Below are 17,548 nucleotides of genomic sequence, written 5' to 3' on the forward strand. Positions count from 1 at the left end.
TCCTGATGGGCAACAAAATACTCAGCAGATGTTTGTTCATCTTTTGTTATTCCTTTGTGTTTTTGTATTTCTCCCCAGTCTTTCACCTTGACTCAGGGCCCTCCTGTCTAAGTTCCATCTTCCTCCTGAGGGTGCTTTGTTAAAGGGGTTGAGATGAAGTACTTGAACTTTAGATATCTCTACAAAGTTGATGTTACCATGGCAAGATTTATTCCAGCTTTTTAATGAGACCCCTGAAATACAACGGCTGTCCAGTGATTCTTACTGTAATGTTGCCAAGACAGCTGGGGCTTTCTTCAAAATTACTGGTTCTGTGAGCCTTCAACCACTCAATGCATTTGAGCTGACTTTTAGAGACTTTTAGATAATCATCTGAAGGTTGTGGGCAGATTGATGGTTCAGCAGTGGAAAAGAGTGCTTGTGCAGTCATAGCCTGAGCATCATTCGAAAGCTTGATCAATTCCTCTGGATTTTTTGAATAAAATCACACTCAAAGTTCAGTGTCCCTGCTAACAAAACTTTCCAAGCCTCCATGTCAAGGTCTCCATGTCACTTGGCTGTTTCCCTCCTTGTCTTCAGATCTTCAGGCACAAAAACACTGGGAGGAAAAAAATTTTAAAACTAACCAGAGTAGTACCAAAGGAGTCACACGTGACCTCTGAGAGTTACTTGTTCAATTTGCAGTATATCTTGCAATAAATCAATGGCTAATTGAACTTCTGAGGCCTTGTGAGAGGGCAAGAATTAATGTCTCCTGGTAGTTACTTAGTAACAAATGCCTTGCTACAGAGATGACATGTAATCATCAGATGTGACTATTAAACCGGGAAGGGCTTTGGGTTTTTTTTGTCCAAGTGATACAACCCAGGTGTGGCTAAGGGCAGTTCTATTTTATTTAGACTTTGACCTGGCAAGGGAGAATCTCTTGACAGGCAGTGGTACACAATGCAGGCAGATGTACCTACATTATTAGCTTTGAATTTAGGGCAGGGAAAAGAAAACTGAACTAAAACATTCACATGTCACAGCACGTGCCCCAGAACAAACCAAACTGTCACTCTCCATGGGTCAAAGGTGGCTGTAGGAATAAGCACATATCCAGGGCAGAGGATTAACTGGTGTCAGGCTGGAGATAGAAAAAGGAGAAAGTGACCCAGATAAGGACAGGAAGGATTTAGAAAACAACTGTTGCACTCACTAGTAACCACGGCTTTTCCAGCATTTTTAAATAGCAGGAGAAAAATGATTTGTCTGAGCTGAATGTTTGCAAACCAGGAGAACTGCCAGGGGAGTGATAGAAAAGCACCTCTGGGAGCTGGTCATTTTCAGCCTTTCCCAGGATCTTTGCAGAGCTTTGTTCAATGCGTTACTGCAGGGAAAGATGGGAGCTGAGAGCCCAGTGGAGAGGGAAGGTCATCCCCAAGGCTGACACTGCCAAGAAAGACAGGAATATTGCACAGAAAAAGCCATGTGATGGATTTTTCGAGTTTTCTCCTAGGAGGAAAGGCATCCTCTCAACTCTCATTCTCTCAACTTTCACCTTAAACCCCTCTGCCCAAACCAATGACACAGAGTGAGGCAACTGCCTCCAGCACTTCCCAAGCTCAGTAATTAGCTTTTGCTTAGACAAAGCTAAGTGTCCAGTGATCTCCTGAGACAGTGAAGCACACACATTCTCATGGTTATTGGTTTGTAAGTGTCTTTGTAACAGAAGAATGCAGTCCCTTCTGTGCCAAGTATTTTAGAGATGCATACAGCACACGGGTCATGATGAAGATGGCAGGAGCTATAATTTTTTTGCAGCTTTGGAAAGGCAGGGAAACCAGCCCACTCCAAAGGCCAGTATATTTCCTTACAGGATACAAAGCTACATGGCTCAGTAAACCACCACAAAGATGGAAAGCTCCATAAACACCTCAGCTCTTAAATGCCTCTTGCTCTAACAGGGGATAGATTCAAACTCAAGATTCCCATGGCCCTCTTCTCCTTGGCAGCCCCAGCAGGCACTTTTTCCTTGGTTCCTCAGGGTCCTTCTCTAGAAAGGAGTTAGCAAGAGAGCTATATCTGGGCAAATGCCTGCCCAGTGTAAAGTAAGCTTTGCTGCTTCTACAAACCAGGCAGTTCTGGCAAACTCAGATCCTTTTTTGAAAAATATTTTGTTCTGTCTTGAAATGAGGACTCATGAGGCTGCATCTGTTGACCAGCTCTGCATATGAAAACATTTTCTGTATTTTGCCAGAATGCCAAATGCCATTTAAGAGCTTAGCAGCCTGAAGGCAAGGATGAGAATAGTCTCTGAATGGCCAGGAAAACATCCTGAAGTGACATTTTTTTTCACCCAAGCTCAGAGAGACATAAGCAGCCCAAAGCCCTAGTTAGACCTTGTGGTTTTTTTGCAGACTGCTGCTGTCAAAACACAAGACAAGGAAAACCATGATTATTCTCTAGATAAGCTTGTAAGAATTCTAAAACTTTTCCTTTGACTACAAAACAAATCTAAGAAGAGGACAAACATGGTGATAACAGTAGCCTTGTGAAAAGGAGACAAAGCAGACCGAAGACAATAAATTTAAAGCTACATGAAATACATGGCTGAAGAATTGCTTGGAGTCAAAGCTGATTAGCCAGGTCATTAGTATCTGACACACAGATAAACAGGTAAGGACAACAAACTTTTCTGAAATACAGAAGTCAGCCTGAGATGTCTCCCTTTGCAAGCTGTCAGATATAAACTTACTATGCCAGTCAAAAAAGAGTTTCCTTTTAAACCAGAGCCACATATGAAAGGCTCCTGATGGAATGCATCTATCTCCACATGCTGGAAACCCACAGCCTCACAGATGTACATTAGACTTTAATCCATTCCCCTGTGGTTTACATAGGTAGTTGACAAAACAAGGAATGTCCCCTCCTACCCTTCCCTCTAGGGTTCAGTGCAGATGGGGAAAATCCTTAATTTTGCAGAGAAAAGGCATTGGCTGACTGTTACTGACAGTGTTTTTAGTCATGGTGTCCAGGCTTCTTTAAAAGTACACAGAAAGTCTCTGTAAGGAGGACGCAGCTTACAAGTATAAAGCACTTATTATTTGGCTAACAACACAAAATATTGCTAGGATTTGATGCGCAGTTCGGATGAGTGTCATACTTGCCAGCCCTACAGGACAGCTTGGGAGTCACTGGTGGTGAGGAATACATCAGATGGGCTGATGGCTGCCTTCTGAGGATCCTTGGGACACAATCTCTGTGTTGCTGGGTTACTTTCATTTCCCAGGTCAGTGGACGGAGATAGCTCCGACAACACTATCAGTTACCAACTCTGTTTTTTTGGGTTTTTTACATTAGGATTTTATACTCTTTCAAGATGGTGTTTGTCCCATTGAATTCTTCAGCATCTAAAAGTCTTGTCTCAACAAGCCTACTCCTTCTCTTTTTTTCCCTGCAGATTTCCTTACAATTACTTTAGCCACAGCAACCAAGGGAGCAAAAGGGGGTGCAGATGGACCAGGCTTCTGGAGGTGGGTTGTGGTTTGTATAGAAAGAGGCATATGCTTGCTGGAGCAGCAGAGAGGAGAAAGGGAAATGTAGGAACAATATAACAATAAAAAGTCACATCTGATTTTTGTGTGCAATCTCAAAGCAGCAGAAGCAGTGTAGTCAGGTCTCAAGGGGACTCAAGAGAAGGTAGTGTGATAGACAGTTTTGTGTGGATCACTATGGCAAAGAGTTGTCTCATGCCTGAAATTTATCTTTCTTGAGGCAGGAACCTGGCTGCAGAGCCTAACTCTGGCCACAGTGCCAAAACAGTCAGGAATCTTCCAGATCAGTGACATCTCCCTTTCTAGCTTGTGGTATTTCTGGAGCTCCAGCAACCCAAATGAAAAAAGGAGATCATGCTACAGACAAGGTTCATGCTAAGAGTTCAGCAGTACTACTGGTCCAGTGTCCTATGTGGTGGGAAATCAGTAATTAGGAGACTTCTCTGGGCAGTTCTCTGTCATTCGTTAGCCTAGGAGTCTGCAGTTCCTGCATGAGACACAGAAGAAGTGACTCCAGAGGACTCACAGAAGACCACATGCATCTAGTGCTGCAGCTCAGTGTGAGATGTTGCAGTTTGGTTTTGAACAGTTCACATCTTCCCTGACACTTCTGGGGCAGTTTCTTTGCATACATACTGTGAGGGTAGCTCAGGAGGGGAGGAGGGGAGGACAGGCAGAATGAATGTAGCATGAGGTCAGCAGGCTGATGTCTTTCCAAAGTGGATAAGGCAGTTTAGGTTTTTCTTCCTTATTAGACAGTAAGTACTGCAAAAAAAAACCAACACCAAACGAAAACCAAACACAAAAAACAACATCCCCCAGTAAACTCAAAAAAACTAAACCCCCTCCAAAAAAATGCAAAACCCTCCCCTCACGAAAAAACCCCAAAACCCCCAAACAAAACAATGAAAACAACAACAACAAACCAAGCAACCAAAAAACCCCAACCCCCAACATTCTTCCCGCATAATTTAGAATCAGAGTGAGCTAAAAAGCCCAGGCTACTTTAGGAGTGCAGTTTATCTTCTGGTTTTGGAGAGCAGCCTTTTTAGATCTTGAGTTCCAATAAAGGGTAAAAGTTGCATGGATTCTAGCGGAGCAAGAGAGGTAGTAGTGAGATAGGCACTTGGTATGGGGGACAATGGCAAGTGCATGATCATCCTCTATGCTAATGACATGACCAGAGAGGGCCTGCATATCCAGGGAACTCTGTGTATTGTTCAAATGCCTGCCAAGCAGCTTGCAATTGCAATGTCTCCCACCCCAAACACTGTAAGAAACCCTGTAAGCGAAACCGTGTAAGCTTCCTAAGACATGGACACACACAGGGGCAGCTGGGCATACAGTGAGCTATTCCCTGAGCTATTCCCCCTGAGTACCACAGCCTCAGCTCCTGGGAAGTGCAGGGCATGGCTGTGGTGGTTTTCGGGTACCTGTGTATCTGCACCATAGTAACTTTGCAGCCCTGCTTTTCGATCCCCCCTCTGCAGGTCCTGTACCTGCAGGGTGACTACAGAAAGCTGGGCACCTTGTAACTCCCCAAAGGATTTGGGCACCAACTGGATGGTAAGAGCATCTTGTTTCTGTTGAGAGTAAGAGCTGCATGCATATGTCCTAACCTATAGATTCCTGTTCTGTGCAGGCACCATGTGCACTCCCATTCAGGCAGTATTTGTGTCCTTTTCACCATGTTTTAGCTTCTGCCCAAGGCTAGGCCTTCCTTTCCTTTCATCCAGAGCTAAGCTACATACTGACACTGACACTCAAAAAGAACAGCACTTCCAGCACTATTTAGTCATTGCTTTGCAGTGACAGCAAATAAAACAGAAAATCTCTCCAACTACAATGTGGCATGGTACTGGAAAACATGTTGTTTTGAGCAAGTAGCTGGAAGGTAAAACTTGTTAAGGAGTTTGTCCCCAGAAAAATAAGAGAAATCATCTATTACTTTCCTTTCTTTTGTTGATCAGTTATGATAAGACTGGGAGTCTGTAGGGCTAAAGGATGGAAAAAAGTCATTATTATCTGGGCCGAAGAGTGGTGTTCCAGTGAGCTCACAATCTATTCTATGGAGTTTGGTTCATGCACCCCAGGAGTCTGGATTCACTACAAGACACAGAAACTCTTCCACCTCTAATCAAACTGCTTCATCCCTTTTTCTCTTTTCTTCACCCTTTTGTTCAAAGGATGAGAAGAATCAGGTGTTGATCACCAATGCTTGGCTGCAGATGGTAAGTAACCACTGTCAATGTAGTAAAGAAACTTTAATTGAAAGCTAATTGAAAACTATTGAATGTGATTTGTTAACTGGAAAGCAAGATTGCTATATTGCACCTTGTGTTTAATGTATTACAAGCAGGCATTTTGAGTCCTTTAAAATTTTCCTAGTGCTCCTTTTAGCATTAAAAATTAATTGAGGTGACTACACTAATCCTTTGGACAGATCTGTTGACCTTTGGAGGATGAAACTAAGTGCATTGTTTTACCAGTGGATGTAGGGATCTAGTAACAAAGAGCCCAGAGTTAGTTTCATCATAGCCAAGAAGAAAATCTTCAAGGGGCTTAAGGCCCTCTCCATAACTAGTGATGGCAGACTTATGAAGGAGTCAGACATGCAGTAAGACCCAGGCAACTTGCTACTTCTGGGAAATCTCCACCTCTGCCTGCAATCAGGAGCCAGGGCACTTTCACCTGGACACAAAAGTGATGCAGCCACACTGAACCCCATGGAGACTGCTCATAGTGGGTGGTGGGGTGTCCAAGGACCACAGAGAGCTTCATGCTGCGCTACTGCTGGCAATACCCAGGCATATTCCCTCATGCTTTACAAACCTCTTCTGTAAACGTTCCTCCTCCTTCTTCTGCAACCTGTTCCAGCTGAGGATTCACCTGCACCATTCATGCAGGATAAAAAAACCTGACCTTCGCTAAGGGAGGGAAGCTTTGCAGGGGGGAGCTTTCCATCAGGTTTGCCTGGCTGCCTAGGGTGAGAAGTACCATGGCTTTTTTATGCTGCATAAACACATATCTTTAAGGGCTTGTGCTCAGGAAAGAAGCAGTTCTTGAAGGAAAAACCAGTGGGAGACTTGAATGATTAAACTAATTCTGCTTTGACTTTCACAGCCAAACACTATCTCATATTAATATCTTTGACTAAACAGGCTGTTTCTTCCTCAGCTACCTGCTGGGATTTGCAGCAGAAATGTGCATTTTTGTATTTCAAAAACTAATGTAGGCAAATCTATATGACTATAGGATTGTTAAGTCAGAGCCTCTGGGTGTCCTGTCCCTTGCAGAGATGTTCATCACTTATAGCACTGATAAGGGTTTCCCTTGCAGCTGCCCCATTGAACTTCATTGTAAGTCACAAGGCTCATCCCAAAAACTCTTTCTGCACCTTTCTCAAATTAACTGTATTGAGGTGGAGGAGGTGGGATCAGAAACAACCCCTTAGCATATAAAGTTCACTTGCCTTCCTCTCATAGCAAGGTGGTTATTAAAAGAATCACCCAAACTTTGCAACAGATTAAATTATTTCCACCAAATGGGGACTCAGACCATGATCCACCCTACCACTGACCACCTCAAAAACCACCTAACCTCAGAACCAGCATACCTCATGGAGGTGCCTACTGCCAGTATTTCTGCCTGCCCAGCAGGAAATCTTTGGAATGCCTGGTTTCAGGCCACAAGGTGAAGAGCTAGATATTGTCTTCAGCAGTCACACTGTTATTTCCTCTATATATGCCAACCTTTCTTAATAACTAAAGCCAGACAATAAACTATTATCATACTGCTGGTGTTGATATTGACAAAATCTATTCTGTTCCCATAATATTCCAGAGAATACTTTTACAAGTTCATATAATCTCGTGTATGTGTTTGCCAACAGTCCTGGGTTGACGTGTACTTGTCTTGGGATCAGTATGAATATCCAGGTGTGCAGAACTTGCGATTTCCTGCCGACCAGATTTGGGTACCAGACATTCTTCTGTATAACAGGTAAGCAAGATGTGAAATGGCTGGTGGGAGACTAGAACTAGGTACTGAAAATTGGTTGTACTTCACTGATACTGTGGGCTTTTTGCCATCTATGGATTTGTCTCTTACTCTTTCAAGAGTATCAAAAACAAACAAGCATCAGCTAACAGATTTTTCTATTAGCCAGTCTAAGTTGTCCTTGCTGTAGTTCTGAAGATATCTTTAACTTTTTCTCAGTGAATACAGAGAGAAAACTATAGTCTCTTCAAAATTGCCATATCTCTGCAGGAGTACTATTGTCATGTATCTGTCACAGTGTTTCTGATTGAAGTAAAAAAGTGGATTTTCTTCTCACCTTCCTCATCACATATTTTATAAACCTCTCCATCATTCCTCTTCCACTCTGAACACTCTCTAATCTGTTTTTTCTCCTCCAGAGGTGAACCTAGCTCTCTAGACAGCATTTCTGCAGTGTTGAATGAAGTCGAAGTTCTCTAGTCAGCTGTTTCCTTACTGCTTTCCAGGAGGAGGAGACTTGGGGTTTTCTTTAATAGCATCTTATTTTTTGACTTATTTTTTGATCTATTGCAAATCCCAGATGTTGTAGTAAAGCCCTGCTGTCTTACTAGATTTTCCCTGATATATCTTTGTCTGATGGTTTTCAGGGTAATACTTTCTAATTACCCAGACCAAATTTCATTCTGTTTATTTCCAGAGTTCACCAAGATCCATCTTCCATTCCAAACCCTCACTACAAGGTATCCAAAGGAGGCCTGGAGAGACCTAGGTTGTTTGTTTGTGTTCTTCTTTACTTCAGCTTTGCTTCTGTCTCTTTATTCCTTTTCAGTCTCTAAAAGGGAGGCATACATATTACTGTAGCTTATAAGAACATGTTGAAGTTCAGATTTATCACCTGGCTCATCTTAGACAGTAAGAAAATTAGATTGATTTGATGTAGTTGGCCCTTCACAAATCTGTGCCAGCTGTTTTCACCCCATTTGCTTTGAAGTTAGGCTGATGTGTCTATAATTTCACCTTTAAAAGAAGTCAGAACTCTCTTTGATCTCCCCTAATTCACCATGCCCTTCCCCTCTTCTCCATGAGCTCTCACAGATAATTGTTAATGCTTCAGAGGGTATTTCGGCCAGTTCTTTCAGTTCTCAAGAGTATATTTCATCATCTCTTCTGAGTAGAATCTGTCTTATCTACATTTCCTTAACCTGTTTGTCCCCTGTTCTGCCATGGACTCCTGCCACTGTGTGAGAATTAATTGCAAAGAGTGAAGCACACAGGGTGCAAGATACTGCAGCTCTCTGTGCCCTGTTGGGTTTTTTACCTTCCATAGCAAGGGATGGATGGATCTCATCCTCTGTCTTTTCGTTGTCTGCTTGTATTTATAAAACCCTGTTTTGTTGCCTTCTATGTCTTTGCTAATAATCACTCATTCTGGACTTAGGCTTCTCAGTGTCATCCCCTTTGTTTTGTGTTGGGGGCAATACTGAGAGCTGAGGACTCGAGGCATGGATAAAGCGCAGATCAGAAGAGTAATGGAGGGTCTGAATTTTCTACATCTGGTTGAAAGACAGGGTGTGTAGGATGGTATAGTCATGCAACACAGATCTACACATAGCCACTACAGGCAAGGCTCCACAAGCCAGGGGATCCCTCTGTGGTTAATCTCTTCCCAAGAGACCCTCTGGAAAAAAACCCCAGACTTATTCTTCTGGAGAATCCTGTCTTGTCTGGCTCATTACTCCTTTAATTTTCTCAGAGTTGTTGGAATAGTAAACAAATTCTCTTTTCTTGGTCCCTTTTCTTCCCAGCGTCTCAATGAAGCTCCTCCTACAAGGCCCTAAAATAGCTTCTTCCCAGTGGCATCTTCCAATGCTAAAAGCAAACCCTTGTCCCCTCTGAATTTCAGGAGACTGCAGAATTTTTACATCAGGCCATCATTGCTGTTACAACAGATATCTGGGTAAGGTAACAGATAACTTGATTTATGTGGTGAGCTGCCTCATTTTGACAGGTGCCCTAGAAAAGATTCGTTGTCCTGACTGTCCAGTTTTTGGATACAGCTAATATGACACTTTTGCTTCTTTCCTTCTGCCTTTGCTCTGGGACATCCAATGCTGGCTTTCACTTCTTTGAGGACATTGCAGTGTGCAACCCTCCTGCCCAGGTGTAGGCAAACAGTAACTATGAGAAACTGAGATATTGGTCAAGGGTAGACCCTTCACCCAGATGTAAGAACTTAATTCAGCTGAAAGGTTATATTTATGTTTACAGTTACTACATCTTTACTCAAACATCAGCTTGCTTCTTCTTTGTTTTGTTCTATTTTGTTTATACTGTGTTACAGTGCAGATGAAAGGTTTGATGCAACATTTCACACAAATGTGCTGGTGAACTACTCTGGATCCTGCCAATATATTCCTCCAGGTAGGGTACAGAGAGTATTTGTTTACTTTTAATCAAATAATTTCAAGCAGTTTTCCTTCATGAATGAAACCAAGGTGTTTAAAACCAGTCCATGGAAATTTTGCAAGCTGTCTAATAATGGAAAATTTAAGAAAATTTAAGTCCGTTATCAGTGGTGTATTTCCACTTTATGAATCAGTAAAACGTTCTCCTGAGCAGTTTGCTCAGAACATCCAGAGGCCCACCTGAGGTGTCATCCAAAGTAAGGTGATGTGCACCATCTCATCATGTTTCATTTGCAGTCCAGCTGGGTCTTTGTTATGTGGAGAGGTGTGTGAACAGAGGAGACCCTGAGAGCACCACTTGCTCTGCATTGAAGCCCTTCCTGCCAGGCTGAGGCTATAAATCCAGGTGAAAAGACAAATTGGGATTGATATCAGCAAGTTGGGGCTAAGTCTCGGCATCTTTTCACCTGTGTTGCTGATTCCATGCCTGCCTGGTCCATCAACTGGGACTCACCAACGAACACATGGGCTATCCCACAGTTGTTCAATGTGGTGGACAAAAATTTCCTGAACTTTGTGTCACAGCATACCATAGCCCCCAAGCAAATCCACAGGGTCCTGTAAGAATCAGCAAGGACTTCCCTGATGGCTGCTCCACTATTGTTCCCTACCCCTCACACCCCTTAAAGCATCCCAGAAAGTGAACTAGACACATCCAGAGCAAAATTCAAGGCACAGTTAGCACATAGACAAGAAAGGCCAGCAGTGAGCAAGGTTTGGCACAACAACGTATATTCAAGAGACGGTTTGTCTGAGGCAGTTCCTGACCAGGAACTCCTCTCAAAGAGCTGGTGACAGTACACTCAGCCTCTGGGGCATACTTTTTGTTCCTGTCAGACCAAGCAGCACTCCCTGTAATCTGCTAGGGCTAGCCAGCACTGGGAGATAGGCTGGGCTGCTGCTGGGTGGCCGAAGTGTCCCAGGCAACCTATCTCAAGGATGCCATGAGAGGGATCCTCACTGGTGGAGGAAGGAAGACTATTCTACTCATAGCAGCATCTTCCTTCTGCCATACTCGTTTGGTTACACCATGTCATGCAAAAATGCATGACAGCATTTTTGAAGAAGAAACTTGCTCACAATCAGAGACAGATAAGGGCAAGATGAAATGCACCCTACACATGCTTGATCACGACTGATTTCTGTCTACAGGCATTTTGAAGAGCACGTGTTACATTGATGTCCGCTGGTTCCCCTTTGATGTGCAGAAGTGTGATTTGAAGTTTGGCTCCTGGACTCACAGTGGCTGGTTGATTGACCTGCAGATGCTCGAGGCTGATATTTCCAACTACATCTCAAATGGAGAATGGGATTTAGTGGGTAAATTGGCCAGCCTACAAATTTTCAATAGATGAATTTTCAAAGGCAAACCTCAAATATATAGAAATAATTAATCAATTGAACATGAAATATAGATATTAAAAATATGTTTCTAAGAAGAAGCAAAAAAAGAGAAAAAACCCCACATATCAGAAACAGCCTTTCAGCCACATTCATTGAACTGTGTTCTGAAGCAATTGCCTGCCACTGAGTACATAAATGAAAGCTACTAATCCTGACACATCTGAACAGTTTGTCAGTACTAAACTTGGATGTGTCTTGTGTAGGTGCATGGAACACTGCTGTCATATTTACTCTAGCACAGCAGCAAAATTGAGTGGGCTAAAAAATATTTCAGCAAAACTTTTACATAAATGAATCTTTCTCACCCAGAAAAGCATCAAAGTGTCTACCAGTTCATAAAACCCACAGATTAGTATGTCTCTCTTCTATGCTTTGGAAGATACCTGTATTTTCAAAAGAACTTATGCCCAAAACTGGTTATTCAGAGTGAGCTCCTGGTGAGTTATTTTGAACTCATTTATGCAGCTGTAAGTCATAAGTAGTGTTACAGAAATTGAGAGAACTTAGACAACTGCAAGAAAAGCTTGCAAAATAGACATTTTATCTTCCAGTCTGGATATATAGTCAAGGAAATAATTGCCCTGCAGTATTTTTACCATTCAGGGAATCTGAGAAATTATATTCAGTTTTTTGTGAAGCTGGAGGACTCCATAGTGAAGTCCTCCTAAATTACAGCTATTTCAGAGCACTTCTGACTGTCCACTGCTCCTTTATAATAGGTATTTTTGTCCAGTAATTTGTTTGCATATCTGTATGAGAGGGTGTGGTTTATCTGCCTTAAACCCTGACCAGGGGAGAACAAAACAGGGACTTATTTAGCTCATACAGCAAAAGCATTAAGTAGCACCTCAGGCAAGCCATGGCTATATCCTTTAGGAAAACTTAGCTAAGCCTCTGCCAAAATGCACACATTGTCACATTTTCTGTCATCTCCACAGAAACAAAAGAGAAGGGAGCAATTTTGGCATGAAAGATACAAGGCACTGAGTTCTTCCAGCTCTTCTGACATTTCCTGTGCTGCTGCAGTCCCCATCAGGCAGCATATCAGGCAATCTATTACAGTGGGATCACCGTGGACAACCCTAGAGTACAGCTGTATTGGACAGCTATGTTTCATAAACTTTAGATATGACAGGCTTTAGGCTTAGCTTGACATCCTTCTTGAAAATTAAGCCATATCCTGTCTGCTTTTCCTGACAAAAAAAGGCAAATATTTATAGAGAATCACAGAAAAATAAGAAGCAGTGGCACTTGCCACACAGAAAATCTGCCTCGTGTGCTAGTGAATATCACATCAACAGTATGATACCATTCACCAAATGTAGGAAGGCAGAATACACTTTTTTCTTGTGGAGGTTGGGATGCTCAGGACTGTTGCATTCTTGCCCACATGAGCTTTTTTGGCTAAGCTAGGTTCAGATGACTCAGAAGGCATGAAAGTAAACCCTAGAACATACAGAAGGTGGACTAGGAACAGCAGAGGTGACACACATTGTCTTGTAAACCATCACTTCTTGGTCCAGTCCAAGGAGATAACTGGGAGTCCTGCACCTCTCCACACTGCTCTGATCACCCTCTCTGTAGGTGTCCCAGGGAAGAGGAATGAGATGTACTATGAATGCTGCAAAGAGCCATACCCAGATGTGACGTACACCATCACCATGCGTCGACGCACCCTCTACTATGGCTTGAACTTACTCATTCCCTGCGTTCTCATATCTGGCTTAGCACTGCTTGTATTCCTTTTGCCAGCTGATTCAGGGGAGAAGATTTCTTTAGGTAAGTGCTAAAATATTCATTTTTTTCATAAGCATCCTATAAAATAGAAAATAAGTATCTCATGGTGCTGTGGTGCTTGATGAATAAAGATTTCACTAAAAGAGCACTAGAAGTACTTTTTTGTTGCAGGAACAAGGATAACAGCTTTCTGTATGGCATTCACACATCTAAAATCTTTTAATAAACACTTCTAAAATCTTTTGGACTGGGAGGAAGCTGAATTTGTTGCTGGCACAGGCAGCTGTGATGGTATTCTATCATGCCTGTTATGTTCTTTAGTACCTCTCAACGCATTTCACAGCTCATTGACTCTCTTTTTCAGATAGGACATACTAGGATGCAAAGAGTGAAGGGTTGTGAACAGCAGCAGCTGGGCACTGGATTTGCACTTTCAAAGTTCGAGCTCCCAAAACTCCTAGCCATGAGTCCCCTATGAACACAAAGGAATGACAGCCATGGAAGGGCTAAATGAAATTTACTGTTGTGTATGTTGTTAAAAATGGGAAGGGTTCTTCCAAGACAAGACAGGGGAGAGCTGTAAATACACCAGACTGGTCCAGATGAGACCTTAAGAGTTAATTGTGCATGGTTCTGTCTCAGGACAGAGACTTCTAAATCATATGAAATGTTATCAGTGTTTTTTTTAGTTAAAAACCAGGTGTCTGAGCAGTCTGTCCTAGAAGAAGTGAAGCATAGGCTATCAGGGGTACAGCTGTCTATGAAATATGGGACAGAGGGAAGGAAAAGAGTTATTTGAGCTGAAGTAAAATGTTGACAGAAAAATAGGAGCCTATGTTCATGCATTGACCTTTTCTCAGTACCAGGATGGTTAGGTTTAGCAGCAGTCTTTCCAGACAGAACAAAGAGGTTCTTTGCATGTCTTTGAGGGATGTTATATAATATGCAGCAGCAAAACCTAGACTCCTGTCTGTGCAAGCCTCTCCTAGCCCTTAACAACCATTTGGGCTTTGTGCAGTGTTTTGGAAAAGCACTGTAGTTCACCGGTTCTGAAAGCTTTGTTTCACTCAGCAGAAAAGATTTCTCCATTACTTTGAGAAGAGCAAGGGATTGTGTGTATTAGAAAAATGTGAAAAGAGAGCAGATAAGTTGCATCTAAAAACGCTCTAACTTTGTGGAAGTTTTAATTGGCATTGACAGACATGAAGTCGTGGGTTTGGCTTGGCTTTATACCAGGACAAAACTATATTTAACAGTAGAGACATCAGAGGAGCAGCTGCAGAGTTCATTTTCCTCATTCTTCCCAAATATGTTCACTCCCTGCAGGTATCACTGTCCTTCTTTCCCTCACTGTATTCATGCTGCTTGTGGCTGAGATCATGCCTGCAACTTCTGACTCTGTCCCACTAATAGGTAAGTCAATTTTCTCTGCTTTGTACACCATGTATGATGCCTCTCAAGAGCTGCTCAAAGCCAATTTGAGGACTGACTCTTTTTGTTACTCTAGTATAGTCTTGCACTCAGCAATGTTAGCATTAAATGTCAGCCAGGAGTTCACCATGTGCACATATGAAAGGGTTGCAAGAAGGCACTGAAAATATTAGATAAGCAGTAACTGCAAGGATTGAGAGGACACAGAATCAACGCTGCAGAAAATTCATCTTTCTTCTTCTGCATCACCCTGCCTCCCTGCTGTTATGCAACTCCTTCCCGCCTTCCCCTGTCTCCTCCTCATCTCTCTATCTGAAGAGCAATTCAGGATACAACAGTCAAAATTCAAATATATTACTGGAGTGTTTTTAATAGGTACTGAAAATTATTGGACAGATCATCATCTTGGGATTGTGGGCCAGACAGACATTGTTACATCCTCTGCTTTTATAGGACCACCCCTTTACCTTGGTCTCATGGGGCCTCATTGCAGGGTTACAAAAATAAACCTGTCCTATTTTACAAAATAAAAATAATGAACACCACCAGAAAGACCTATGAGTACAAATCATGACTAATGTACACATTCTAGACAGTAGAATTGAAAAAAATAGTCAACAATATATCTAAGTGCTGATGGAAAGATGTGCCTTACAAGTGTATAATGAAAGCCTAGCAAAAGTTATATAATGACTAGGACAAAAAAGCATTTACTGAGCCAGTCTTCTTATCTCTCTTCAAGGATTTAAAACCAGGCCTCACTCTTGGGAAGGAGGATAAGCATGCAACATAAAGACAATGACACCCACAGGCTAGAGTTTCTGGAAGCTTCCAAAATATTTACCCATCTTAGTGAAAGTCAGCAGGACTCTTGTTGGAATCATACAGGAGCTTTCAAAAAACTAATAGAACCCCGTTCTGAACATATACCTAGGACACAATGGAGACAGACACAACTCTAAGAGAAACTTGTGGGTGGGGAGGAGACACAAGCCATCTTGAAAAGCTGTAGACATAACTTTGCTTTGTATAATACATAACAAATCCCATTTAGAATTAGTAAAGGAGTACACTTTCTTATGGCCAGTCCATGAGCTTTAACCAGAGCAGTTTCTACTAATATAGTCTTCTATCACAGAAGGTAGGATTTGTACCAAGAAAAACTATGAATAGTTATGTGTTTTTACAGACTTTGTTGGTGTAATAACAGACAGTTTCTACTTACCAGAGAATTGCTAAATTTGATGTAAATTACATATGCTGCTCTCTCTCATTCGCTGCAAATATTGTAATTTATTACTGAAGACAATCATGTTTGCCAGACATCATTTATCCTCATTAAAGGTTGGATAGCTGTCCAGCCCCCACTCTCTTTCTCAACTCTCCAGAAATGGTCCCCAAGGACTTGCTTCCTAATTTATCAAGGGACAGAGTCAGAATGACAGAGCTGTAATTCTCTGGATTATTCTTTTGGACTTCTTAGAGGTGAATGCAGCATCTGTCTTTCTCCATCTCTGTTGTCTTGCAACGATACCTTTGCATTGGTGATCCCATGGATTTGGGCAGGTTCAGATCTCATAATCAATCTGTCAGTCCATCCTTACGTATTGCCGGTTATGTTCTTCATCCTTGAATCATCTCTAACCTTAGAAACGTTAGAGATGTGGATGGTGAAAACTGAGTCAAAGTACACACTGTCTTGACCTTATCACTGTTCACTGTCACTAAATCATCCCCGCCTTTCAGCAGCAAGTCCATGTTTGCCTTGTTCAGCTGTTTGTGTAGTGATAGAAACTCTTCCTGTTGCCCTTGACTCCCTTGCCAGTCTCAGTTACTGACCTTTAACATACCTGACACCAACCATAATGACCAGGAAATGCTTCCCAATTTTCCTTTTGAAGCCTGTCCCTGCTTCCCACAAGCCCCTCTCTTCTGCACTGAAGCCTGACCATGAGTTCACAGTGTAGCCACAATAATTTATGGGTGTGTTCTAAGGTGTGCTTATGTACTGGTGTACAAGGAATAAGTGCAAGACTTATTTCTTGCACTTCAAGGCTGCTGTGCTTTGAGCCCTTGCAGTTTTCCCATGCTGCTTTATCTTTCAGAGCATTCCCAAGGGGGATTCCAGCTACTAGTTCCCAAAATAAATGAGAAGTCTGTTCACCTGAAGTCCATGGTCTACTCTGCAGTTCTTATTCCTCACTCACTTCACAGTCCTGAACTTCACTATTTCACAATAACTCCAACCTAGGTTGCCACTGATTATCATGTTTCCAAACATAGTTAGTGAAGCACACTGTGCACTGCCCATGGTTATACATTACATATGTCCTGCATTTTCAGCAGTCTTCAGGGAAGATCAAGTTCCTGGTGGCAATGAGGGTCTGTGATACAGAGGTTTCCCTGAGTTGTTTTAAAGAATACTGATGTCCCCTGTGTTTGGGTGGTCTATTATGCACTCCCACCATAGAATCACCACAGAATCATCCTGTTGGCCTCTTCACTGAATCTGATCCACAAGCTCTCCAGCAGCTCTTATCCATCTAGAGAGAAGCCCCTCACATCCAAGAGTCTCCTTCACATTAGAGGACAACCCATGTTGCCTTCGCTGATAGTTCTGTCTGAACTTCTTCTGAAGATCTTCCAGTAGTGAGAAATGTCCCTCCACATCTCAGTTTTCGAGCAACATTATTTTTTCCTGACTATGTGCAGAGTTCCAGTTGGTCCTGCACATTCCCCTGATTTAATGCATTTTCTCACTCTGGAGGTGAGCTCCTCCACCTTGTTTCACCATTCTTGAGGTTTTTCTTGCTCAGACTACCCAACACCATTTCTTTCCACCCTTGTCTGCTACTTCTGCATTTACATTTGGGTTGTTTTCTCCCTTCCACAGTATTCCTGGTTTAAAGCTCTTCCTCTTAACTCCTTGCTCCACTCTAAATTGTTAGGGAGACTGCTTATCTATTTGGCTTCTGC

General features: G+C 42.3%; 1 protein-coding gene across 1 annotated transcript in view; it reads left to right on the top strand.

Annotated features, from left to right (window-relative positions):
- LOC146424623 (neuronal acetylcholine receptor subunit alpha-7-like) overlaps window positions 1–17,548 on the top strand; it is a 58,552-nt gene that overhangs the window by 24,909 nt on the left and 16,095 nt on the right. The window contains exons 3-8 of the mRNA XM_085042787.1: window positions 5,723–5,767; window positions 7,429–7,538; window positions 9,877–9,956; window positions 11,153–11,320; window positions 12,989–13,183; window positions 14,468–14,554. Of these exons, the coding sequence (XP_084898913.1) occupies window positions 5,723–5,767; window positions 7,429–7,538; window positions 9,877–9,956; window positions 11,153–11,320; window positions 12,989–13,183; window positions 14,468–14,554 (685 nt within the window). The remainder of the gene's footprint in view (window positions 1–5,722; window positions 5,768–7,428; window positions 7,539–9,876; window positions 9,957–11,152; window positions 11,321–12,988; window positions 13,184–14,467; window positions 14,555–17,548) is intronic.

Source organism: Lichenostomus cassidix, chromosome Z (genome assembly GCF_008360975.1).
Source record: "Lichenostomus cassidix isolate B80296 chromosome Z, HeHo_3.0, whole genome shotgun sequence".
In the NCBI taxonomy this organism is placed as follows: Eukaryota; Metazoa; Chordata; class Aves; order Passeriformes; family Meliphagidae; genus Lichenostomus; species Lichenostomus cassidix.